General features: G+C 28.5%; 2 protein-coding genes across 3 annotated transcripts; both read right to left on the reverse strand.

The window, feature by feature from the left end:
• Positions 1–810: 810 nt before the first annotated feature.
• Positions 811–10,012, reverse strand: LOC114184263 (protein TWIN SISTER of FT-like). Its single transcript, XM_028071553.2, has 4 exons — positions 9,799–10,012; positions 9,261–9,322; positions 1,804–1,844; positions 811–1,240 (listed from the first exon to the last, which is right to left on the reverse strand). The coding sequence occupies exons 1-4, from the start codon at positions 9,997–9,999 to the stop codon at positions 1,014–1,016; spliced, it is 531 nt and encodes a 176-aa protein (XP_027927354.1). The 5' UTR covers positions 10,000–10,012; the 3' UTR covers positions 811–1,013.
• A 5,566-nt stretch (positions 10,013–15,578) lies between these two features.
• LOC114185839 (protein FLOWERING LOCUS T-like) lies at positions 15,579–18,250 on the reverse strand. Of its 2 annotated transcripts, XM_028073773.2 has the most exons (4): positions 18,016–18,250; positions 17,866–17,927; positions 16,156–16,196; positions 15,579–16,071 (listed from the first exon to the last, which is right to left on the reverse strand). In XM_028073773.2, the coding sequence occupies exons 1-4, from the start codon at positions 18,208–18,210 to the stop codon at positions 15,848–15,850; spliced, it is 522 nt and encodes a 173-aa protein (XP_027929574.2). In that variant the 5' UTR covers positions 18,211–18,250; the 3' UTR covers positions 15,579–15,847. The 2 variants fall into 2 exon arrangements, with proteins under 2 accessions (XP_027929574.2, XP_085530173.1); XM_085674047.1 differs by having other exon boundaries at positions 15,579–16,196.
• Between the last annotated feature and the right edge of the window lie 6,027 nt (positions 18,251–24,277).

Raw genomic sequence — 24,277 nt, forward strand, 5'->3', positions numbered from 1 at the left:
GAATCACTTTTTAAAGTGTGTAATTTTCGATTAAAAAAAAGTGAAGTAAATATTTTGTGACTCTACTAAAGGGCCACACGGCATGCACACCCCCTTCACCTGATTAGATAGAAAACTTTCTGTGCCAACTGTAAAGTCATTGATCCATATTCTCTTATTCCTTCTCTTGTCTTGCATGCTCCTCTCACTTTTTTGCCCATACTTTTTCTATTTTATATATACACTATTTATCTTTCTAATTCATATATATACATCATAATTATTTTTTATAACTTTTTTTTTGGGTTGATTAACACATCATTGTTGTAGAAAACACCATAACACGTATTCCAGTATTATTAATTCAGTAACAGTTTTGATCTCACGGCTTTTCAATGAACCATTTCCCTTTCAGGTATTCTATCGAACAGTTTACGGACATTCTTGATTTGGTTAAGTTTAAGGCACGGGTACACCAAGGAAGACACCAACTTTACACATTCTTAAATCATTTTCTCTCCTATTTATGTTTAATTCGCATACGTTATTTGTAAACACTACAAAACTCTCTCTCAATGGTCTCAAACTATTATTTCTTTTATCTTTTTGTATTAAACCTTTAAGAGTTATTTTTTTTCAACCGACCAATTTTCTTTTAAATTGAAATTTCAATAGTCTATTTTTGAGAAAATGACCAATATTTAAAAGTCTTCGTGAACGTTCTAGAATCTCATGAGGTCTAAAGAATTTAGAAATAAAACTTTATTATAACATCAGGAATCTCGACAAGAGATATATTATACATTGTATAAAAATAAATTCAACCAAGATAATTAATACAATATTCTGACTTATTCATTAATAGAAGATACATTTGGTGGAATATACATTCATCCTGATACTGAGTAAATTCTGTGTTCTGAGTGTGAATGCCATAGCCACCTCCGAAATTGTTGTGAAAGAAGAAGGCACACTGCATGCAATGTGTTTATTTTGAAGTTATATATTTATTAAAAGTGTTATTATTATTATTATTATTGTCTTCTCCTTGCAGTAGGTTCATTTGCTCTTCTGCAGTTGAAGTAGGTGGCTGCAACCGGCAAACCGAGGCTATAAATCTCTGCAAAATCTTTGGTGTTGAAATTTTGGCGCCACCCAGGAGGTTGCACACTTTGTCTACGTTCTTGTCGAAATAACGCAAAAACAATTCGATGAATCCCTGCGCTTGGTCGTGGACTTTCGTACGACACTATTTCTTCCCCTGCATGCATGCACGCAAAAAATCTCATTATACATGCTACTGTACTATTAATATTCGATCAACCATTTTTTAGCGATAATGCATTACATTCATTATTAATAAATTTTATATTACATAAGATTTTTCTTATAAATTTATTAAAAAATTTAAAAAAAATATTTTTTTCTGTCATTCTTTCTAAAAATCTTAATTAATAAATAATTTTTTTATGTGTAATCATTTCTTACAAAATTATAAAACTTACAAGTATTTTTTACAAAATTTGTTATGAAAAGTGTTTTATACAAAATATTTTGTAAAAAATTGATAGCAATTTCTTTCAATTTTTTTTCACAATAAAATTGTATTTTCTACGAAAAAAAATATAAAACAAAATTGATAGAAAATATGAATTTTTTAACAGTGACTTTTTCGTTATTTATATATACTTCATATAAATATAAGAATGTTTAAACTTCTTACCAATATAAAGATATAAGGAATATATATATATATATATATATATATATATATATATATATATATATATATATATATATATATATATATATAATAACACTTACCAAAGTTTGTCCCTGTTGACGCTGGAATATTGGTTACCAACCTATTCAACAAAATACAAAGAAATTCATAAATTTAATTTGCTAATACAATTATAATCAAGCAATTATCTCATACAATATTTCTATTTTTCTTAAGATAAAACATATTATACCTCGTGTTAGTACGTAGTATTTATAATGATACTTGAATGACAAGTTTTAGGTTTGTCAAACATTAAACCGGAACAGAAAAAAAAAATTGTTGTTGTTAAATATGGATTAATCAACTTTTAATTCATGTACTTAATAAGAGTGATATATTTTTATATTTACTTTCTTCTTATTTTCCTACAACTTTATCATTAATCGTAACGATTTTTTTTTATTGTAATGATAATTATTTTTGCTATCGTAAGAAAATATATATAACAGCGCATATATTTGAGTAGTTTTAATAATATGGATTATATATAAATGCTCCATGCACTAGTCAGAAATCATATACGGTGTGTTATGCAGTGAGAAATAATGTATCTCATTAATTAGTTTAATTCTCATAATATTTTGTATTCAAATGATTTTTAGTCCTGATATGAAACCCTATCTTTTTTTCATCTGGTCCTGCATTAAAATTTTATAGCTCATTTAACAAGAAAATTCACTATTTTCCATAAAATTTCTACCATCACGTAAAATACAGATTTCTTAGGTGATTTGCTATAACCAAGAAAATTTAAAAATGTTTTTTATTTTGGCCAAGTAACACTCCTTTTTTTTTCATTTTAGTTGTCAGATTTTTTTTTCAAAATTGATTGTTATACGTTCTAAAACGCAGTGTAAAAGACGAATAAAAAAAAAAAGACTATCCAACAAAACCAAAATACAATAATTTATTTGTACTACTAATGATATTCTATACTTTTTTTTTATATATGTGGCTTGCTGCTAGAAAGTTAGTTCTATATTCTCTTTTGACTTCGTAATAAGAAAAGTCAAAACTTGATGTTTAAAAGTTAGGGAAAAAAAGTGTTTCATTTTACTCATTATGGTATGCAAACTAAAAAGCAGAGAGAATGTGAATTTACTTTTTGGGCAAAAAAAAAAGATATTGTAAACATAGCATTATAAGAATTACGATTGCAAACATAGATTTTAAAACATTTTTTCAATCGATTTTCGTATATTTGCAAGATTTTTTCATATACGGGGACCAAATAATAAAAGGAAGGTAAGTGCATAAGGACCAACAAATTATTTAAACAGATTTTTGTAAAGGTGAAGAATCGAGATAATAAGCAATTGAAAAAGAAAAAAAAAAAACAGATGAATCTTATTATTTCCACGTCAATTCATATGATTGGGTTTATTAGACACCAAGTTAAAACTCATGGATGCAAATTTAGAAAGCATATAAGTGGTGATGGAGTATATGTTTGCCAGAAGAATAAAGAAAAAAAGGTATGAAAAAGTTCAGAAATTTTGGAATAATATTGAAAAGTAGATGTTAGAAACCATAGAATATGTATATATCTTGATGCAATATCATGTGAACGTCACGACCGCAGTTAACTTTAATATTTGAGTCTCAGAAATCTATTTTATTATATTATATTATATTACAAAAAAATTGATTATTATATATATTCAGAATTCGTAGATAAATAACAATTTTTTGTAAGAAATATAATGTTACCTATTAATTAATAGTATCACTCTTATAATAGTTCCAGGTAAGCGTGTCCCGTTAAGATGAACGGCGGTACGAGAAGGGGTACTCGTGGTTGGGAATGCTTCCGCTGGAGGGGGAGTGTACCAATGTGGTTGAAGGGACTCACCCTTGAGGGGGAGATTGTTAGGAATCCAAGTGTGATTCTAAGTCCCACATTGGCTAGAAATGAGAGAGTAGAGCACTATATAAGAATAAAGACCCATAAACCCATTGCCTTAAGGTTTTGGGTTGAGAGTGGTGTCAATGTCTTATGTGATTGGGCTCAGGTCTCATTGGTGTTGTTCTCCCCGGTGAAACCCCCTCTGTAAAACCTGACAAAGTGGTTGAGAGGCAATCAGGCAAGAAGCTGAAATGCATCCGTAGTGATAATGGTGGTGAGTACCGTGGACCTTTTGATGTTTATTGCAGGCAGCATGGTATTAGACACGAGAAGACTCCTCCTAAAACTCCTCAGTTGAATGGTCTAGCGGAGAGGATGAACAGGACCTTGGCTGAAAGGGTTACATGTATGCTTTCAGAAGCAAAGTTGCCTAAGCACTTTTGGGGAGAGGCATTGCTTGCAGCTGTGCATGTTATTAATCTCAGTCCCGCAGTTGCTTTGAATACTGAGGTGCCAGACAAAATTTGGTTTGGTAAGAATGTTAGCTATGATCATTTGCGTGTCTTTGGTTGCAGGGCATTTGTTCATGTTCCTAAGGATGAAAGATCCAAGTTAGATAAAAAGACAAGGCAATGTATCTTTATTGGCTATGGTGAGGATGAATTTGGCTACAGGTTTTATGATCCTGTTGAGAAGAAGCTTGTTAGAAGTCGTGATGTACAATTCATGGAAGACCAGACCATTGAAGACATTGATAAGGTGGAGAAGACCACACCCGAGAAAGATAGTAATCTCACTGATGGTAATCCGATGAGGTTGCCCGCTCACAATTTGGAGAATGTTGAAACGGAAGCTCAAGACAATGAGCAACATGGTGATGTTGATGATCAACAGTTTGGAAGTGGAGTAGAGGTTCCAATTGATGATGCTCAAGAGGAACATGATGATGATGACGATCTTGGTGATATACCTGAATCACCTCAAGTCCAACTCAGGAGGTCTAATAGACAAAAACAACCTTCTACAAGGTATTCCTGTGATGAGTACATAACCTTGACTGACGGTGGAGAACCTGAGTGTTTTGAAGAGGCTTTGGATAGTGAAGAGAAGAAACAGTGGCTGGATGCAATGCAAGATGAGATGAAATCTTTGCATGATAATCACACTTACGACTTGGTGAAATTGCCTAAGGGCAAAAGGGCATTGGAAACTAGGTGGATTTTCAGGGTGAAACAAGATTCAAATTCTACGCTTCCAAGGTACAAGGCCAGATTAGTGGTGAAAGGTTTCAGACAGAAAAAGGGTGTTGATTTCAATGAGATTTTCTCACCTGTGGTGAAAATGTCATCCATCAGAACTGTGCTAAGTTTAGCTGCTACTCTTGATTTGGAGGTTGAGCAGATGGATGTGAAGACAGCTTTCCTTCATGGTAATTTGGAGGAAGAGATATACATGAAGCAACCTGATGGTTTTCTTGTTAAAGGCAAGGAAGAATATGTGTGTAGACTAAGGAAGAGTCTATACGGTTTGAAGCAGGCTCCAAGGCAGTGGTATAAGAAGTTTGAGTCTTTTATGTGTGAGCAGGGTTACATGAAGACTACTTCTGATCATTGTGTCTTTGTTAAAAGTTTTTCTAATGATGACTTTATTATCCTGTTATTATATGTTGATGACATGCTTATTGTTGGAAAAGATATTTCCAAAATTGACAGGTTAAAGAAGACACTTGGCGAGTCTTTTGCCATGAAAGACTTGGGAGCTGCTAAAAGGATTCTTGGCATACATATCTCACGTGATAGGAGAGAAAAGAAGATTTATCTATCACAAGAGCAATACATTAGGAAGGTGTTGCAGAGATTCCAGATGGAAAATGCTAAAGCTGTGAGTACTCCTCTTGCTACTCATTTTAAACTGAGTGTTAAACAGAGTCCTTCAAATGAAGTTGAGAAGACCAATATGAGTAGAGTTCCTTATGCATCTGCGGTGGGCAGTTTGATGTATGCGATGGTGTGTACAAGACCAGATATTGCACATGCTGTTGGTACAGTTAGTCGATTTTTGTCAAACCCAGGTAGAGAGCATTGGAATGCTGTGAAATGGATTTTGAGGTATCTTCATGGTACAGTTGATATGAAGCTTTGTTTTGGAGGTGATAAACCTACTTTGATGGGTTACTCAGACTCAGATTTGGCTGGGGATATTGATTCCAGAAAGTCCACTTCGGGCTATTTGATAAAGTTTGCAGGGGGAGCTGTGGCTTGGCAATCAAGACTACAAAGGTGTGTAGCGTTGTCTACTACAGAAGCAGAGTTCATTGCTATTACTGAAGCATGCAAGGAGGTGTTATGGTTGAAGAAATTCTTGCAGGAGCTTGGTTTTAGGCAAGATAACTATTCATTGTTTGTTGATAGCCAAAGTGCTATCCATCTTGGTAAGAATCCAACTTTTCATTCTAGATCCAAACATATTGATGTGAGGTATCATTGGATACGTGATGCTTTGGATGCTAAGTTGTTGGAGTTGAAAAAGGTTCATACAGATGATAATGGTGCTGATATGATGACTAAAGCATTGCCAAGAGGAAAGTTTGAAGTTTGTTGTGAGATCGCCGGTTTGGCGGTTATCTCCACATAGTTGTGAGGGGGAGATTTGTTGGGTATTGGGCTCCCTTCCTATGTGGAGAAAAGGCCCAAAATTTGAGAAGCCCATGTCTCACTTAAACCTAGTGGAGAGGAGGCTATAAAATAAAGAGAGAGGCAGAACAATAGAGTCAGAATACACTGAAAGCCCTAACACATAGAGGGAGAGGTAGAGGGAAAATTCTGTTCACGTTTTTCATAGAGCTGTCGCAGTAAATTCGGCGCTGCGGATTCGTTCACCGTTGGATCGGGCTGAAATTTTTACAGCAGGTTCGGAACTCATTGCTCTTCATTCTGACCGGTCGGATCTTTGATACGAGGTCTGAGTTGGGAGATATTAATTTCGCACTGCAGCAGTGATTTGTAGAGGTTTTCCTCTCTTGTTCTTCTCTATTTGAAAGCTTTGTTGCTTTGTTATTTGGTTGGGTGTTGGCACTAATTTGTGCTATTGATTGAGACTCTTTTGTACTCTTGTTGATCATAGTGAAGCTATTTCTTTGGTCTGGACGACTCGTGGTTTTTACCCTTGATTTGAGGGGTTTTCCACGTTAAAAATCTTGGTGCCTTTATTTGTGCTTTTGGTGATTTATTATTGCTGCTCTTTGATTATTGCTCCTCATAGATTCTTGCAAGTTAGGGGAAATTATATCCGCTGCATTCTCTGGTATATTGTTTGTTGTTGTTTTCCCCATCAGAGTGGCATCAGAGCTCTTGGTTGGGCTATATTTACTTGCTTGAATGATGGAGGCAAATGCAAAGATGGTTGCTTTGAATGGTACAAATTATCATTTGTGGAAGGGCAAGATGAAAGATTTATTATTTGTCAAGAAATTGCATCTTCCGGTCTTTGCTACACAGAAGCCAGATTCTATGTCTGAAGAAGAATGGGACTTTGAGCACCAACAGGTATGTGGTTTTATTCGGCAATATGTTGAAGATAATGTTTATAATCATATTGCTAATGAGACACATGCCAGAGCTTTGTGGGAGAAGATTGAGTCTTTGTATGCTTCTAAGTCGGGCAATAATAAATTGTATTTGTTAAATTGCTTGATGAATTTGAGGTACAGGGAGAATTCTTCTATTTCTGATCACTTAAATGAGTTTCAAGGGCTCCTAGATCAATTGTCAGGAATGGGCATAAAGTTTGATGACGAAGTTATGGGATTATGGTTGCTTAATACTCTACCAGAGTCTTGGGAGGTATTTCGGGTTTCAATTACAAACTCTGCCTCGAATGGTGTTGTTTCTTTTCAGATGGCAAAGAGCGGTGCTCTTAATGAAGAGATGAGAAGGAAGGCACATGGTTCTTCATCTCAGTCTGAGATGCTTGTTACAGAAGCTAGGGGGAGAAGTCAGAAAAAGGAACATAAAGGTGGTAGAGAGAAGAGTAGGAGCAAGTCCAAGTCAAGATACAAGAATTTAGAGTGCCATTTTTGTCATAAAACTGGGCACATTCAGAAATACTGTTTTAAGTGGAAAAAGGAGAACAAAGACAAGAAGGGCAAACAGAGAGAGAATGATCATGATGATGATGATCGTGTCACTACTGCTACAGATGGTGATCTTGTTCTTCTTCGTGACTTTGAGTCCGTTAATCTTGTATCTGATGAGAGCATGTGGATTATTGATAGTGGTGCTACACTGCATGTTACACCTAGGAAGGAGTTCTTCACATCTTACACTTCTGGTGATTTTGGAGTGTTGAAGATGGGTAATGATGGTGAGTCTAAAGTGATTGGTGTTGGTGATGTTTGCCTGCAAACCAACATGGGAGTGCAGTTGTTGCTTAAAGGAGTCAAACATGCTCCAGATGTCCGTTTTAATTTAATCTCTGTGCAGTTGCTTGATGATTGTGGTTATGACAATCACTTTGGTTCTAGTAAATGGAAGCTCACTAAAGGTAACTTGGTTATGGCCAGAGGGGAGAAACAATCTAAATTGTATTGGACTAAAGCTTTGGTTGCTAAAGACAGTGTGAATGCTATGTATATGGAGGCATCTTTGTGGCACCAGAGGCTTGGTCATATAAGTGAGAAAGGGCTTAACTGCTTAGCTAAAAAGGATGTGCTTATGGGATTGAGAAATGCAGAATTGGAGAAATGTTCTCATTGCATGGCTGGTAAACAAACCAGAGTATCTTTTAAGAAGCATCCACCCTCAAGGAAGTCAGAATTACTTGAATTGGTGCATTCTGACGTTTGTGGCCCATTAAAGGTAAAGTCATTTAGTGGTGCAGTTTACTTTGTTACTTTTATTGATGATTGTTCCAGGAAGCTATGGGTCTATGCTCTTCAGCGGAAAGGTCAAGTACTTGAAAAGTTCAAGGAATTTCATGCTATGGTTGAGAGTGGTGTCAATATCTTATGTGGTTAGGCTCAAGTCTCATTGGTGTTTGTATCTCCCCAGTGATACCCCCTCCTCTTAAACCTAACAAGTGGTATCAGAGCCGATGGTTAAAATCGGCTCAGACGAGTGCAGTATGGTCCTAGTATCGAAAGTCTTCCTGGCAAGGGTTTCAGGTAAGCGTGTCCCGTTAAGAAGAACGGCGGTACAGTAAAGGAGTACTCGTGGTTGGGAATGCTTCCGCTGGAGGAGGAGTGTACCAATGTGGTTGAAGGGACTCACCCTTGAGGGGGAGATTGTTAGGAATCCAAGTGTGATTCTAAGTTCCACATTGGTTAGAAATGAGAAAGTGGAGCACTATATAAGAATAAAGACCCATAAACCCATTGCCTTAAGGTTTTGGGTTGAGAGTGGTGTCAGTGTCTTATGTGGTTAGGCTCAGATCTCATTGGTGTTGTTCTCCCCAGTGAAACCCCCTCCTTGTAAAACCTGACACTAATAGAATAAAACCATAAAATGCTTTAAGAATAATTTGATACTATAATGAATTAAAGTAATTTAATTTTTTATTAAAAAATATATAAATATTAGAGTACTAATTAAAACTATTAACCAGGTATAAAAAGCTAATAAATTACATAATAAAAAGGAAAAGGACACTTACCAGTGCAAATATTCCCTCTGATTTGGATTTCCTGGACTAGGTGCATCAGGATCCACCATCACCTGCAAATTACACAAAGTGCATTGGAATTAACTATTAATTAATTAAAACCCTAAAACGTGGTGCTAGGTATCCAGAGAACTAAATTTTTTTTATCGATAAATGTTAATTGTTAGTATTTTATTAGTGGAAATAGTTAAACTCACAGCCTCTCCATTGTTCCATTCAAATTTTTCAAATTTTATAACTACCAAATATCAGTGGGAAGAGATAAACACACAACCTCTCCCACAGTTCCTTTCAACTTTTACTACCAAATCAATCTTACAGTGTTTTGTGTGTGTTGAAAGTCTCGCATCGACTAAAGATAAGATTAATTCATAATATATATAAATGGGTGCAATTCTCATTTTACAAATCGATTTTATAAGATTGAGTTAAACTTAAAGTTCACTTCCTAGCACTCCGAAAAAAGTTGATATAAACTAAATAATAAAATGATAAGAACTGGAGCAGTTATATACATATATAGATATACCAGAGTGTAAAGGGTTCTGAGATCATCTCCACCAATTTCTACTCTTGGTTGGTTGAGAATTTGGTAGGGTTTGAGCTCACAACAGTTGATAACTTGCAAGGAATTGTTGTAAAGTATCCTAAGAGAAACACGAGTTGTAAATGGCTCCAAAACATCACCAATTACACCACCAATAACAAGAGGATCTGTTGATCGAGGCATGGTTAATCTAACTTTGATTGTTCTTTCTATTTATGGGGAAATACTGTGTATGTGGGTATCCCTATTTATATCTGCATGCTTTCTGTTTTACTCATATTGTTGCATCCTCAATATAGATTCCCATCTTCTTTTTCAATAACAATTCAAGTAAGAGAAGAAACAGAACATTGAAAAAAGAATTCTTAAAAAAGAAAGTTCTTGCAACTTGCAAGATGCATATGCTATCCCGAACATTTTGAGGATGTGTTGGATACGTGGTCGTGAGAGAGTTACGTTACACTTGTAGGGGAGAAAGTACATATACTTTTATTTATTTCAAAACATTTTTTTCTATGTTAGGTGTAAAACTTTAGCTTTTTTTTAATGTAAAGTTTTGACTTGATTTTATATTAGATATATTTTTTTAAAAATCTGATGGTTGCATGGATTGACTCCCGATCTTCTACTTAGTTATTAGATTAAACATTGTATTTTATCATAATAAAATATCAACAAAAAAGGAAAAATATGAATATATCAGTTTAGTTTTATTCTCACTGCTAAACTTGTTTTAGAAATATACGAGGAAGAAAAGTTTAGAATCATGTAGCTTTTTGAGTAATATTTGGATGGACCATTGTGGTGAGAGTTCCAAATAGAAAGTTTTGGAACAATAAAAACCTGATTACAACTAGAAGAAGGTTTGAAAGAGAAGTATCAATTGCTAGAAAAGAAAACTCACTGGTGAAAAAGCTCAATTAACTTCATTCAATAAGTTTTGGTTTTAAGAAGATTTAATTCTATTAAAACGTAATGATTTTTTAAAATTATTGAGAATTTCTAGGTTTCGGTTCTAATTAAAATCGAAGCATATACACTTTAGATTTCGGTTGTCTTAGTATTGGTGTCTACAAGTTTCCATTAATTTAAAAAATGTCATTGATATTTTTTATATTTTGATTATCAAACTACATCATGATTCAACGATTGAGATCACTAATAATTCGATGATCAACTAGCATTATGATTGAAATCAGACAAACAATATCATTATTTTTATATTTTGATTATCACATTATGTTATAATCAAACGATTGAAATTATTGATAATTCGATCATTAACTTATGTTGTGATAGGATGATCAATGTTATTGTTTTTTTATTTCGATCATTGACGTGCATCATGATCTCATAACATTGTCTTTTTAGTTGTCTTCATTTCTTTAAGAGAATGTCATCCTAGTTAATACCAAAATGTTCTAGACAAAAAGAACAAAAATCCCTAAATCAAAAACATTTTATGTGTTCTCTCTTTTTCTGTTTTTTTCTCCCTCTTATTTAACTTAATATCTAAGGGTTATTATTCTTCATAAATTATTCTGTTTATTGTCTAAATTTATTGTATTTATTAATACTATTAAGAGTAATTTAAAGGTTTCAAAAGCAGTATCATAATTCTCTCGTTAAATATACATTAGAAAGAAAATTTGTGGAGAAAAAGTTGGTGCAGCTTTTTGGGTTGACCCAAATGACAGAGCAACCAAATAACGGGTGGAGGAGGGGTAATATAGGAATTTGCTACCATTGGTTTCTTCCTCTGGAGGAGACTATCATTTTATTTTATTATTTACATATTTTTATATTTTGATGAGTGTTTGGATTTGGATTATGTTGATGAAATTCAATTTTTTCTCAGGTTAAATATTTTTTTTAATTGTTAGTAAAAATTAGAATTAATTCTTTTTAAAAGTTCTAAATTAATTTAATCTTTCATATTTAAAAATATATGAATTTAATCTTTTAAATTAAAACTTTTTAAATTTATTTGATATTTTTAAAATTTATCAGTTAACATTAAAATAAAATGTATCAAACAGTATAAACAAACTAAAATATTATAATAAAATACGTTTAAAATATTAAATAAAATAAATAAAATTTAATTAAAAAACTAAATTTATTCATTTTACATAGAAAGCTAATTTTAATTTAAAAAAAAAAAACATATTTAACCGTTTTTACTGTGATGTTTTTTATCTGTGGACAAGACCGAGCCTAAAGGATACATTAATCTAAGCCCACAGAAGATAGCGCATATTATTATGCTAGACGCGTGAATGGGCTTTGGGGCGGATTACACCATACAATCACGTATTTTATTCTTACGATAAATCTTACACAACAAATATCTTACACGTATCATTTATTCTATGATTTTAAACCAAACATGTATAGCCTCTCATTCTCCTGTATTCATAAACATTACCAATTTCTAATTTAGAAATATTAACACGACTTTTCATTGTAAATAAAAATACATATAAACCATTTTTATTTTTGTCGGACTCGCATAAATTATTTTCATTACAGAAACTACAGAAATGCTGAGAGCAAGACCAATAAATAATTTCATAAATATTTCCCATGCATCTTTATTTATGTTTGGAGAAAAATAAATATTTTTAGGCTATCATTTTATCATTTTATCTTATTATTACTTAAATAATTTTATATTTTGATCGGTTTTTCAATTAATCTAAATGTAAATGTTATTTTCAGATATTTTTATGTTAAAAAAGAAAGAAAAAAAAAAACTTGTTGCAAAGCATCTATTGATGAAATCCAATTTGATGAAATCCCATTTGAGGTACCTTCGAACATTTCTTCAGCACTTTCAAACTTTTGCATTGAAAAATAAAACGGTGTTTTTAGAATACACCAGATTTCGAAAACCGATTTAGAAAATCATTGGATTTTTACGATTAACCATTCTCCCAGATTTCTTAATATTGTTTAGTATCCTCACAAATGTCTCAAATTGGGTGTATTCTTTTCTTCTTCTTTTTTACTTTTTTAATGTTATTTTTTTATTTAATTTAAAAAAATATTTAATTTTTACTTATAATTTAGTTTTTCAATTTCTTATAATTTTGTTTAATTTATTTGTTAATGACTTATGTTTTTGTTCTTTTATTTATTTTAATTTTATTTCTTTAATAAATGTGTTTTTTAAAATTTCTAGTTATTTTTTATTTTATTTATTTTAATTTTTAAATAAAAGTTAAAACTAACAAAACCATAAAAACTTAAACATAACTATAAAAAATTTAAAATTCAACTATAAAGTAGACAAAATTATAAAAAATTAATTAATCAAAATTAAAAAATAAAATTAACCGAATTTCAAAATTCGGATAAAATTTTTATCAGATTTCATAATCCAATTCCTTATTATGAAATCCGTAGATTTGTTTCTCTGGATTTCGACACATCTGATATATATTTATTTTTTATGTTTTTAGCCTTTATTTATTTATATTTAATTTACTTTTCAATGGCTTATAATTTTGATTTATTTATTTATTAAACGTGTTTTTTCAATAATTAGTTATTTTTAATTTTATTAATTTTTTATATACTCTTCTATAATATTTATTAAAATATTTATTAAATTTAAACGTAAAATAAAATTTAAATAAACAAGTTAACTCAATTTTGAAATCCGGTTAACATATATTAAATATTAAATGTTATTAAAACATTATAATATAATAATTAATATACTTTATTTAATTTTATACACATTTGTGTTAATTTAATTTGAGTAAAATAAAATATATTTTATTTTTATGTTAATTTAAATAAATATTTTTAATATTTATTGAATTTTAAGTTAAACAATATTTATATAAATACGTTAATACGGTTAACATATACGAAATTCTATCAATATTATAATATACTAATTAAAATATTTAATAAATTTGTTTAAATCTTTACTAAACTAAAATTGAACCAAATAAATTATATTTTATTTTTATATTAATTTAAATAAATTTTTTAAAAGATCATAATAATTAAAACATTTATTAAATTTTAATTTAAAATAAAATTTAAATAAATATGTTAATTGGATTCTGAAATAATGCTAATATATAATAAATTATATTAAAACATTATAATATATTAATTAAAATATTTAATAAATTTTGTTTAAATTATTATTGAATTAAAATTAAACTAAAATTAAAATATGTTTTATGCTTATGTTAATTTAAATAAATAATAAAAAACAATTATTCTAGTTAAAATATTTATTAAATTTTAATTTAAAACAAAATTTAAATAAATATGTTAAACAGATTTTGGAATTCAGTTAATATACAGTAAATTATATTAAATATTAAAATATCTTAATTAAAATATGTAATAAATTTTTATTAAATTAAAATTGAACCAAATATAATATATTTTATTTTTTATGTTAATATAAATCAATATTTAATAAAAACGTATTAATTAAAATATTTATTAAATTTTAATTGAAAACAAAATTTAAGCAAATATAGATTTGGAAGCCGTGAAAGTGATTAATCATATTTCGAAATCTGTGTGAATTTTTAATCGGATTTCGAAATTTGACGAGTTTTATAAACGGATTTCGAAATACGGTAGTCGTTTTTAACTGGATTTCAAAATTTGATTCATTTTCAAATCCAGTTAACCATCTAAACCTGTAACATTATTTTGACTGAATTTCTAAAAGATTAAAACTGATATCAGAGAAATTAGGTTTGTGAGAAAGTTAATATTGGAGACAAAAATTTTACCCCGTCAAAGTTCAAACAATTATTTTGGATTTAAAAAAAAAAAAAAAGAGTTGTGAACAATTATAATAATAAAAAAATGCTAATATTATATTTTACAATATTTCACAGCTTTTCTTTCGACATGCCATGTGTTAATTTAAAAAATAAATAAATATTTATTCCTATTTTAGTTTATAAATACGTATTTATGTCCTTGAAAATAGGCTTATGTGTCCGATATTGCTATTATTATATAACGGTAGATCTAATAACGTGTTTTTAGGTGGCACCACCTTTTTTGACTAATAACACAAACATTTTCATTATTTTCTTTTCTATCACAGTTTTTTTTCTTCATTTTGTTTGTCATATTGCGACTAATTGATTTCACATAATGTGAATCGAATACGAATTTCTCGTTATTGTGATCATTTCCCAAATTAAAAAACGTTCAATCTAACAAACCAAAAAAATAAACGTTAACCCAAATAAATCGATTTTTGTTTTTTGTATTTTATTTATGCGAAAGGGAATAAGAGGAAATGGACTAAGGAGAAGAAGCATAGCAGTAAGAGAAAAGAAAAACAAAAATTAGTGTCTCGCGGAGAAGAAGAAAGTTGGGGTGGAGTTTAGAAAACAAAAAAAAAAAAAGAGCAATCAAATAGTGTAGGCCCAAGAAAAATACTTTGGATCTATCCGATGCCTTTAGGGCTTCTGTCACGGGCCTAAGGATCCATCAGAGTTTCTTTACATTTCGTAATTTTTTTATTTAATTCCTTCGAATTTACTAGCCACTGAAAATATATTTTTTGTTTCTTGGTTTAAATTGTATTTTATTCTCCACAATTTAGACTCTCTATTTTTTTCCCTCGGATTTTAGTTTCTAAATTTTAAATTTGTTTCTTGTTTCTTTCTGTTTTTATTTTAATTAAATGAAGTATTTTTATGATATTTTAAATGAATGTGATAGGTTTAAAATTCAACTGGAACAAAATAAAAGAAATAAAATGCTTACAGAAAATATTGTTGCTATATATTCTGCTCGAAGAAAAAAGAGATATACAAAGAGAAAGGTATACAAGAAGTGAAGTGAAGTGAATAATAGAAAGTGTGGTTTGATAATCGAGGATGAGAGAATGATTTTTCAAGAAATTAATTTTTTTAATTTTTTCTTATAATTCGAAGTGATATTTTTTAAATTTTTTTTTTTTTATATTTTGAAATCACTTGAAATTATAGGAAAAAATAATAAAAATTTATTGGTTAAAATATTGATAAGGTTAAGCTCTTCTTCCACCCCAACCAGTTTCACGTTGACAGTTAAAATAGACGGCAGCAACCGGTAATCCAAGGTTGTAAACTTGAGCAAAATCTCTGGTGTTGAAATTGTGACGCCATCTTGGAGCATGAACTATTTGTCTACCCAATTGTCGAAACAACACAAAAGCAATACGATGAATCCCCGACGTTGGTCGTGGACTTTCATATTCCACGATTTCGTGTCCTGTAACATACCACACAAATAACCATAACAAAATTAACCCATTCCGACAAAAAAACATTACAAATTTAAATGTTGTAACCGTACCAAAGCTTGCCGCAGTAGTAGCTGGAATATTGGTTACCAACCTACGCATTCCGTCAACACACAAAATATTAATTTATATGTTAAAAAATATCTATTTATTTTAGTTTATTTTAAATCATATTTATTTAATGTGAAGCTCTCTTTTTCTAAAACAATATAAATGCATTGATTACGTTGAAATTTACTTTTTTATATTTCAAAATGTTTATGACTACCATTTGTTGATTTCAATTTCATTTCAGATTTTATATTTGTTAATATGTAATGAAGTTTCTTATTCTTAATTATTTTCGTATATTTGTTGAATAAATTTTTAATATATATCAATTTATTCTTTTAAAATTTGTATTGAACAATAACATATAAACCTTCAATATTATATATGTTAATCTATTTAATTCATACTAATTACAATAACATAATATTAAATAATTTTCAAAATTAATATTCATGAACGTTTTTAAAATTAAATTTTTATATTTGTATATTTGAATACTATATATGTAGTTTTTTGTTATTGTTAAAATAAACATATTTTTGAATAAACTAATTTTACATAATATAATTATTTTTGGATGTATTTTTCATTGAATAAGGCAATTAATTTTAAATAAAGTTAATTATCTATTCATAAACAAATTTTAGGTTAAAAAAACTTTTAAACTAAACCAGATGAATATTGCCAAACAACTTCTATTATTATTATTTTTTTAAAAAGAGCTTTAAAGTAACTTTTATGTCTGCAAAAACTTGGGCCAAACAACCAGTGACAAAAGACTTCCCGCACCCTATCAAATTTCTTGGTGCACCCCTAATCAAAAGCCTCCAAAAAATTATTTCCATAATACAAGTGTGATGATTGTCCACCGGAGAAAATTTTCCAGATTTATTTTAATGTGTTTCGAAAAATGAAGTAGGAATATGGTGTAAGAAGTAATAACCTAAATTATAGCGAGTAAAAACGATTTAAAGAGTCTTGTTGGCGACCATTTAGAATAAGGGATTAAGGCAATAAAATAATTTTGTCAAATTCAAAACTATTGTGGTCAATGTTTTCAAATTTTAAAGTATTAATTAATTATTCTGATTTTTTTCTCGAATTAAACTAATAAAATATTTATATTTCCAATAGAGAAGAGTAATTTGTCCGATCAAACTACTAAAATATTTATATTTCCGATAGAGAAAACTAAGTTGTGTATTTATCGGAAAAGTAAGATCACTAGTAAAATTATGTCAATAAGCTACGTATATATTATTTTTTCTAAATTCCTGTGTAAAAAAAACCTTAAATTAAAATATTACTTTAATGGATAAAATATTCATTGGAAATTATGGGAGAATGGAGTTATGGAGAAAAAAAAATGTTACACGCTCTTTTAATTCCTTAATTAGCGTTCTTAGTATTTATTTACCAATGTTCAATTCGTTTGTTTGACATGATTCTTATTATATATTTTTTACTTAGTCCAACACTTCAAAATCTAGATTAATTTATGTATGATTTGCACTACATGGATCGAAATCAAGAACATAATTATGGAATTCTGATTATTATAAAATAAGAGGCTCTTTCTTTTCTCCTTAACATAAAATTGATGATTAAAATGTTGAAGTAAGGAAAGAAGTTTTTTTTGTGTTGAAGTTTGAGATTATGGTAAAGTGAAGGAAGTGAAGAAAAGTTATAGATTAGCAAGAGAAGGCACTGACCAATGCAAATATTCCTTCAAACATGGGTGGCTTGGGCTAGGAGCATCAGGGTTCACCACTATCTGGTTATAGAAGAATTAATGCAGAGTGTGTAAAAAAGTGTTGATAAATGAAGAAAAATGTGAAAGAGAAACTATGGAAGTAGCATACCAGAGTGTAAAAGACTCTTAGGTCATCATCTCCACCAATAAGAACTCTTGGTTTGTTCACAATTTGGGAAGGTTTCAACTCACAACTATTCATAACATCATACTGATTCTTATAAACAACTCTCAGACTCACAGAACTTCTAAAAGGATCCAAAATTTCTCCTATTATACGTCCAATTACAAGGGGATCCTCCATTGATCTTTTCCTTCCCCTTAATTCACCTTCTAAATTAATGTGCTTGTGCCTATTTATAAACCTTCTTGCACTTGTGTCTGTGTGTGAGAGTTCTCTGATGTGACTTCGATAGATTCTTCCTTTTTTTTTTCCTTATACATATTAGGAGTGTTTAAGGTGTGTATAAGGATATGTTTCAGTTGGATTCAATTTCATTCATCCATATATGTATTTTTCTATTAAATTTTAATGAGATCATCTTATATTTAACGATCAGTTGACTTTAGGTTTATAACTGTGATGTTAGATTTAATATCGATTGAGTCGTTAAGGTGAATGTCAATTGGGTCTTAATTTCAATATTAATTGAGTTGTTAAACCTAATACTGATAGATTAAGTACTAATATAGTAAATTAGAGGTTGAATGCTAATTATGTAAGTAACCATTCTGGTTATGACAAATGACACCAATTAAATAGAGAGTTTGGTGAACAACAAAGATCGAACACCACCGAAGACCGAAAAAAAAATATGCATAAAAGAACTTTAGAAAGTAAACGGAGACAAAATACTTTGAATATTTGACTAATACTTTACTTTTGACTAGAATAATATGCGTTCTAAAAATAAATATTTACAAATTTTAAAATATATTACATTTATTTATAAATACATTTAAAATATACTATCCAATATGTATGTTATTTGTATTTTGACTAAATAGTATATTTAAATAAATTAAACCAAAACCTAAAAAAGTAGCATGGTATAGAGGTTTGAAAAAGGAAGTTAAGACAAAAAAATGTGACTTTTTTCTTTCTTTTTTCTGAATTATATATATGTAAAATAACAAATAAAAATAGAAAATATATTATATTAATAGGAAAGTTGAAAGTATGGATTTAACATAAAACATTATTCGATCTAGTAAATAATAAATTTCATTGGATTGAATTGATATGTACTCACGTATTAAAAACACCCAATTAATTCAATATTTAGATTGAATTTGAGTGATTTATATTTTTGCATAATGTAATCATGAACACTCTTCTTTATATAAGATTTAGATCCGTGTTTATAAAAAGAGGAGTGAAGAGAGAAAAGGAGGGAGTATATCACGTGTTAAAAAATTAAAAGAAGCATCTTTACTTTATGTTTGAATTTTTAGCTATAGATGGAATAAAATAAAAAGATAAATAAATGAGATGGAACGTCAACTCATGAAATTTAATAGTTTTATATGAAAGAAAGTAAAGCATTTGTTCTTCCACAATTTAAAACCCAATAATGATAAAATAAATTAGCATGCAATAAATGAGTTTCATTTTCGAATTCTTAACTTGTAATCTAAAATATTTTATTCTTCAAGATAATTTATTATCAAATATGTAGCAAGCTTCTCAAGTATCGTAATCTAACATATAAACATGTGGTCATACTCTAAACTTAACATAAAATCCAACAGAGTTGTGCCAAATAAAAAGGTTTACAAAAGTGGTAATTCTTAAATCAAATTTCATTTATAAAAGCATAGATTTCTCTAAATCGGCTTAGAATTTTCATCCAAACATGTTTCATCCTTTATTCATGTATGTATACTTTTTATAGTGAAATATGATTTTTTATATAAGCAAAAGCCATGGTGATTTATTTATTTTAATCATATTGTTGATTGATAAAAATAATATATATATATATATATATATAGGAACGAAAACATAAATTTTTAGAATTTAATAATTAAGTATTTAATTTATTTATTTTCTTAGTTTATTTTGCGTACGGTACTTACCTTTTCTTTTTCTCTACTGAAGCTCATAGGAGGGTGGATTCCACTTTGTCCCTCTTTTGTAGTGTGTTTTTTTTTTCTTGAGTAGGATAATTATTTTAAAATAAGAGAAGGTGAGATTAAAACTAAAAAAATATAATAAAATAGACAACGTTTAATATATATCTTAAAAAATTATAAATAGAAAAAGAGGACACCAATGTAGAGTAATGCATATATACTTGTTTAAAACAAACTACATAAATTCTAAAATTCTTCATGATACTAAGAAATAGGTAAGAACGAGTTATTTATTTTTAATGTTTGATATTTATGTTTTTTATTATTCAAGTTAAGTTTTCGTCTTTAATTCATTATTAGTTACTACAATTTAAGATTGTTCGACTTTAGTCCCTCTTAATTATTATTTGAGTAAATTATACTCATCATTCTTGAAAATTGTCAAATTGCGGAAGCATTTTTTTTTATTGTTTAAACATTTATTTTCCTTAATTGTTTAAAAAATATTAAACCAACACTTTTTAAAAGCCTTACTAACTCTATTATTTGTTCGATAATCATGACGTATATCCTTTGTAAATGTTAACAAAATGTCTATACAAAATTACACAATTAAGATACTTTATAGATAAAAAGTTGTACATTTAATTTGGGATTAAATAAGTTTTTGTCCCTTAACTTTCAGTAAATTTTGAAATTAATCTATTTTGAAACTTTAGACCAATTTAGTCCTCCATCTTTTAAAATATATGGATTTAGTCATTTTAATCAAATTTGTTAAGTTTATTTGACATTTCAAGCGCGTTTCATAATAATATTTGACTTAACATTAAAGCAAAAATGTGTCAAACAATATAAACAACTCAAATACAATCCTGAAATACGTACAAAACATTAAATAAATCTACCAAAATTTGATTAAAAGGACTAAATCCACATATTTCGAAAGATCAATGACTATATTGGTCTAAAGTTTCGAAATGGACTAATTTCAAAATTTACTGAAAATTAAGGAACAAAAACATATTTAACCATTTAATTTACTTCAACTTTTATTCATCATTTACTTGATTATATATTTGCTTTATATTTTTTAATTTTTCAACTTTTTAAAATTTTAAATTTGAAAACAAAATTATGATAACATAAATAGTAGTAATAATAAAAATATTAATAATAAATAATACAATAAAAAATGTATAAAGAAACAAAAAAGATAGTAAGAAAAACAAATAGAATAAACGAATTAGAATGAGAAAAAAAGAAGAAGAGACATACAACATATTCTCTGTTTTTTGTATGGAGAAATAAAAATAATGAAAGCGCTCAAATAAACATTAAGAGAAACAAAAATGTGCGATTTGTGAATGAAAAGAAAATAACACGTGCTCACAAGTTATTAATAACAAATTATGTAGAGTTTCTTTGTAGTAGTTCAATATGAGAAGAAGTACTCGTAAAAACAAAACGAGATGAGTGTGGATTCGATTATTTGAAATAAAAGTTTATTTTTATTCTTATTTTTACCTTTAATAGGATATAATATTTATATAAATATCAAATAACAATCATAAAAAAAGTTCAAATTAAATAATTATAAAAGTAAATAAAATATGTCTTAAAAATAAATTATAAAAATAAAGTCAAAAGAAAAGTTAATTAAGTTTGTTAAATTATTTAATAAACTAAAAATGTTTTAATAATTTAAAATGGAGATATATATTAAGAGAAAAAATATGTATATATTCATCCTAGTTTCCATGCATAATTAAACAAATCGAATATATTCATATTCAACAATACACATTCAAACAATATTACGAAAATATGTTTATTTATTATTTAGAGGGAGATTTGAAAGCTAAGAAATATGTGATGAGAAGCTTAAGATAACATAGTTTCAAGACTTTATATTGAACAATATATGTTTTCATATTGCAAATATACCATATATAATCTATATTTAGACAATATACATATACTTTTTAAGGTGTAGATTATAATAAATGGCATTTCTCACATTGTCTTTTTCGGATTTGTGAAGCAAGAGTGTATAAAGGTAGAGATAAAATGTTAGACCAAATATAATGGAAGGTGCCATTTGAACAAACAAATATTAAAAGAAAAACTATATCTCTTTCTCTCTATATCATATAATTAAAAACAGATAATTAAGTTTATTATACTATATTAATAAGAAAGTTATTTACTGAAATCCATTAAATATAATTTAATATGCAATACTAGTTTTTTTTTTTTTTATCTTCATACATAGTTTTATCATTATTCATGTAAGAAAGTAAAATAAAAATTTGGAATCATGTCTAAGATGTGCAATAAATCTTCTGATAGGATAGGTTTTTTTAAATACCATGTTAAAAACATAATTTTAACTTAATTCAATATTATAAAACCAACTTGTAAAATGAGATTTACATTTTACTTATATACAAATTTTAGCTAAGAGTTGAAAAATCATAATAATTCTTAGTTGTTGAAAAATCATAATAATTCTTAGTTGAAAATTTAATGTACAATATTATATTTGATGGAGATTATTTTTTGGTGATATCAGTACAAGTTACTATTGTTTTGTTATCATGTTTTTGAATTATCTAAAGTGAGGTTAAATTGATAATGTCACGACATCAAGTCATCTAACAACATTCTTATGAACATGAAATTTAAAAGAGAAAAAAAATTACATTTAAAAATTCAATTTATTTTAGATATTTATCTAAATAATAGATTTTATATAAAATAAATAAAAATAAATGAGCTTTTAAATATTCCTTGTAGTTGTCTCTTTCCATAGAATTTATTGAAATTGATTGTCCACTTGCGAATGACTCTTTAGATTTTCTTTTTTAAATTGCTTAATTAATCAAATCTGAAAGCAACTTAAATTGTTTTTTTTTGGTAAACATATCTCTGGGTGAAATCCAAATAGTAAAAAGTTAAAATTTTATATAATATTAAAAAGAAAAATATTGAATGCGTTTAAATATTTTAAAGGTGGTAAATTTTGTTACGATATATCTCTCCCATTTATGTTTCTACAATTTCGATGGGATCATGGTAATATCTAAACGCTTTCCTATTAAAATTATAGCTATGGTTTTCAAAATTAAAAAATGTTTAGACATATATACATAAGTAATTAATGGACGATGATATTTTACCAATTAAATTTTAACAATTTTTGTTTTAACTTGATGTATTATTTTTTAATTAAAAAAAATAGAAAACTAATTAAAAGATGTCATATCAAATTATTAGAAAGATCACAATTTTGTTGTTAAAAAATTATTTTTTTCTGACTGATTAATATGATCGAGGGGCATATACAAAATAATTTTGTGATTGATAAGAATTGAAGTATCGCAGATGTGTTACTTATCAAGTTCGTGGTTGGGAGGAGAAGAGAATTGTGAATTGAAACCACACCAAGAAAACAAAGGTTCTTTGAGAGCAGAGATCTCGCCACGACACGACACCCATCATAACTCAAATGCTTCTTCTTATGGCTCCATTCACAACTTTATTAAAGCTGTTCTGTCTCTCTCATTATACGATGCTCTCAAACATTCTTAGTGGTTCACCTTCAAGAATATAACACCATTATATCACTAAATATCTATCTCCCTGCCATCAGATTCTAACAAAAAGGTTACGATTGTGAATGCATGTTGTTTTCATAACACTCTATAATAATTTTATTTTTAAAATTAGTGAGTGGTCCGTTAACAGTCCAATATCAGATAGAACAGAATGTGGATAAATTCTAATTAAGTCTAATACCATGTTAAAAGTTAGTTTAAAACCTAACTTAATCCCACAAAATCGGTTTATAAAGTGAGGTTTTCAAAAGACACTTTTTTAAACGTACATAATAAATAACGATTTTATTATCACACTTGAAATTGGAACAACCTCGACATTGTCATAGTTAAGAATAATTAGAAGTTGGTTAAGAAGTCTGTAATCTGGTTTGCACATTCGTATTCCCGACTTTTGTGTCTTAACTGAACCATCAGGCATCTTTGCGTGCGCGACCACACTACATGATAATGTGTGGATCAAACACCATATTCCCATTCCTCACTTTCTCTGCACACAGGACCAAACATCCACATACTAAAGTCCAAATATTATTTAATATACTTAAATATTTTCTTTTTTTTAATTTCTCAATTTTTCATATTCTTTTTGTCTTTTCAATTAAGATTTGTTTTTCTGTCTCTTGAGTATAAAGTTAAAAACTGTTGATCTCTTAAATTCAGAAGAAAAAAATC

Source organism: Vigna unguiculata, chromosome 5 (assembly GCF_037176805.1).
Source record: "Vigna unguiculata cultivar grain cowpea cultivar isolate G323 ecotype 2 chromosome 5, ASM3717680v1, whole genome shotgun sequence".
Lineage (NCBI taxonomy): Eukaryota > Viridiplantae > Streptophyta > Magnoliopsida > Fabales > Fabaceae > Vigna > Vigna unguiculata.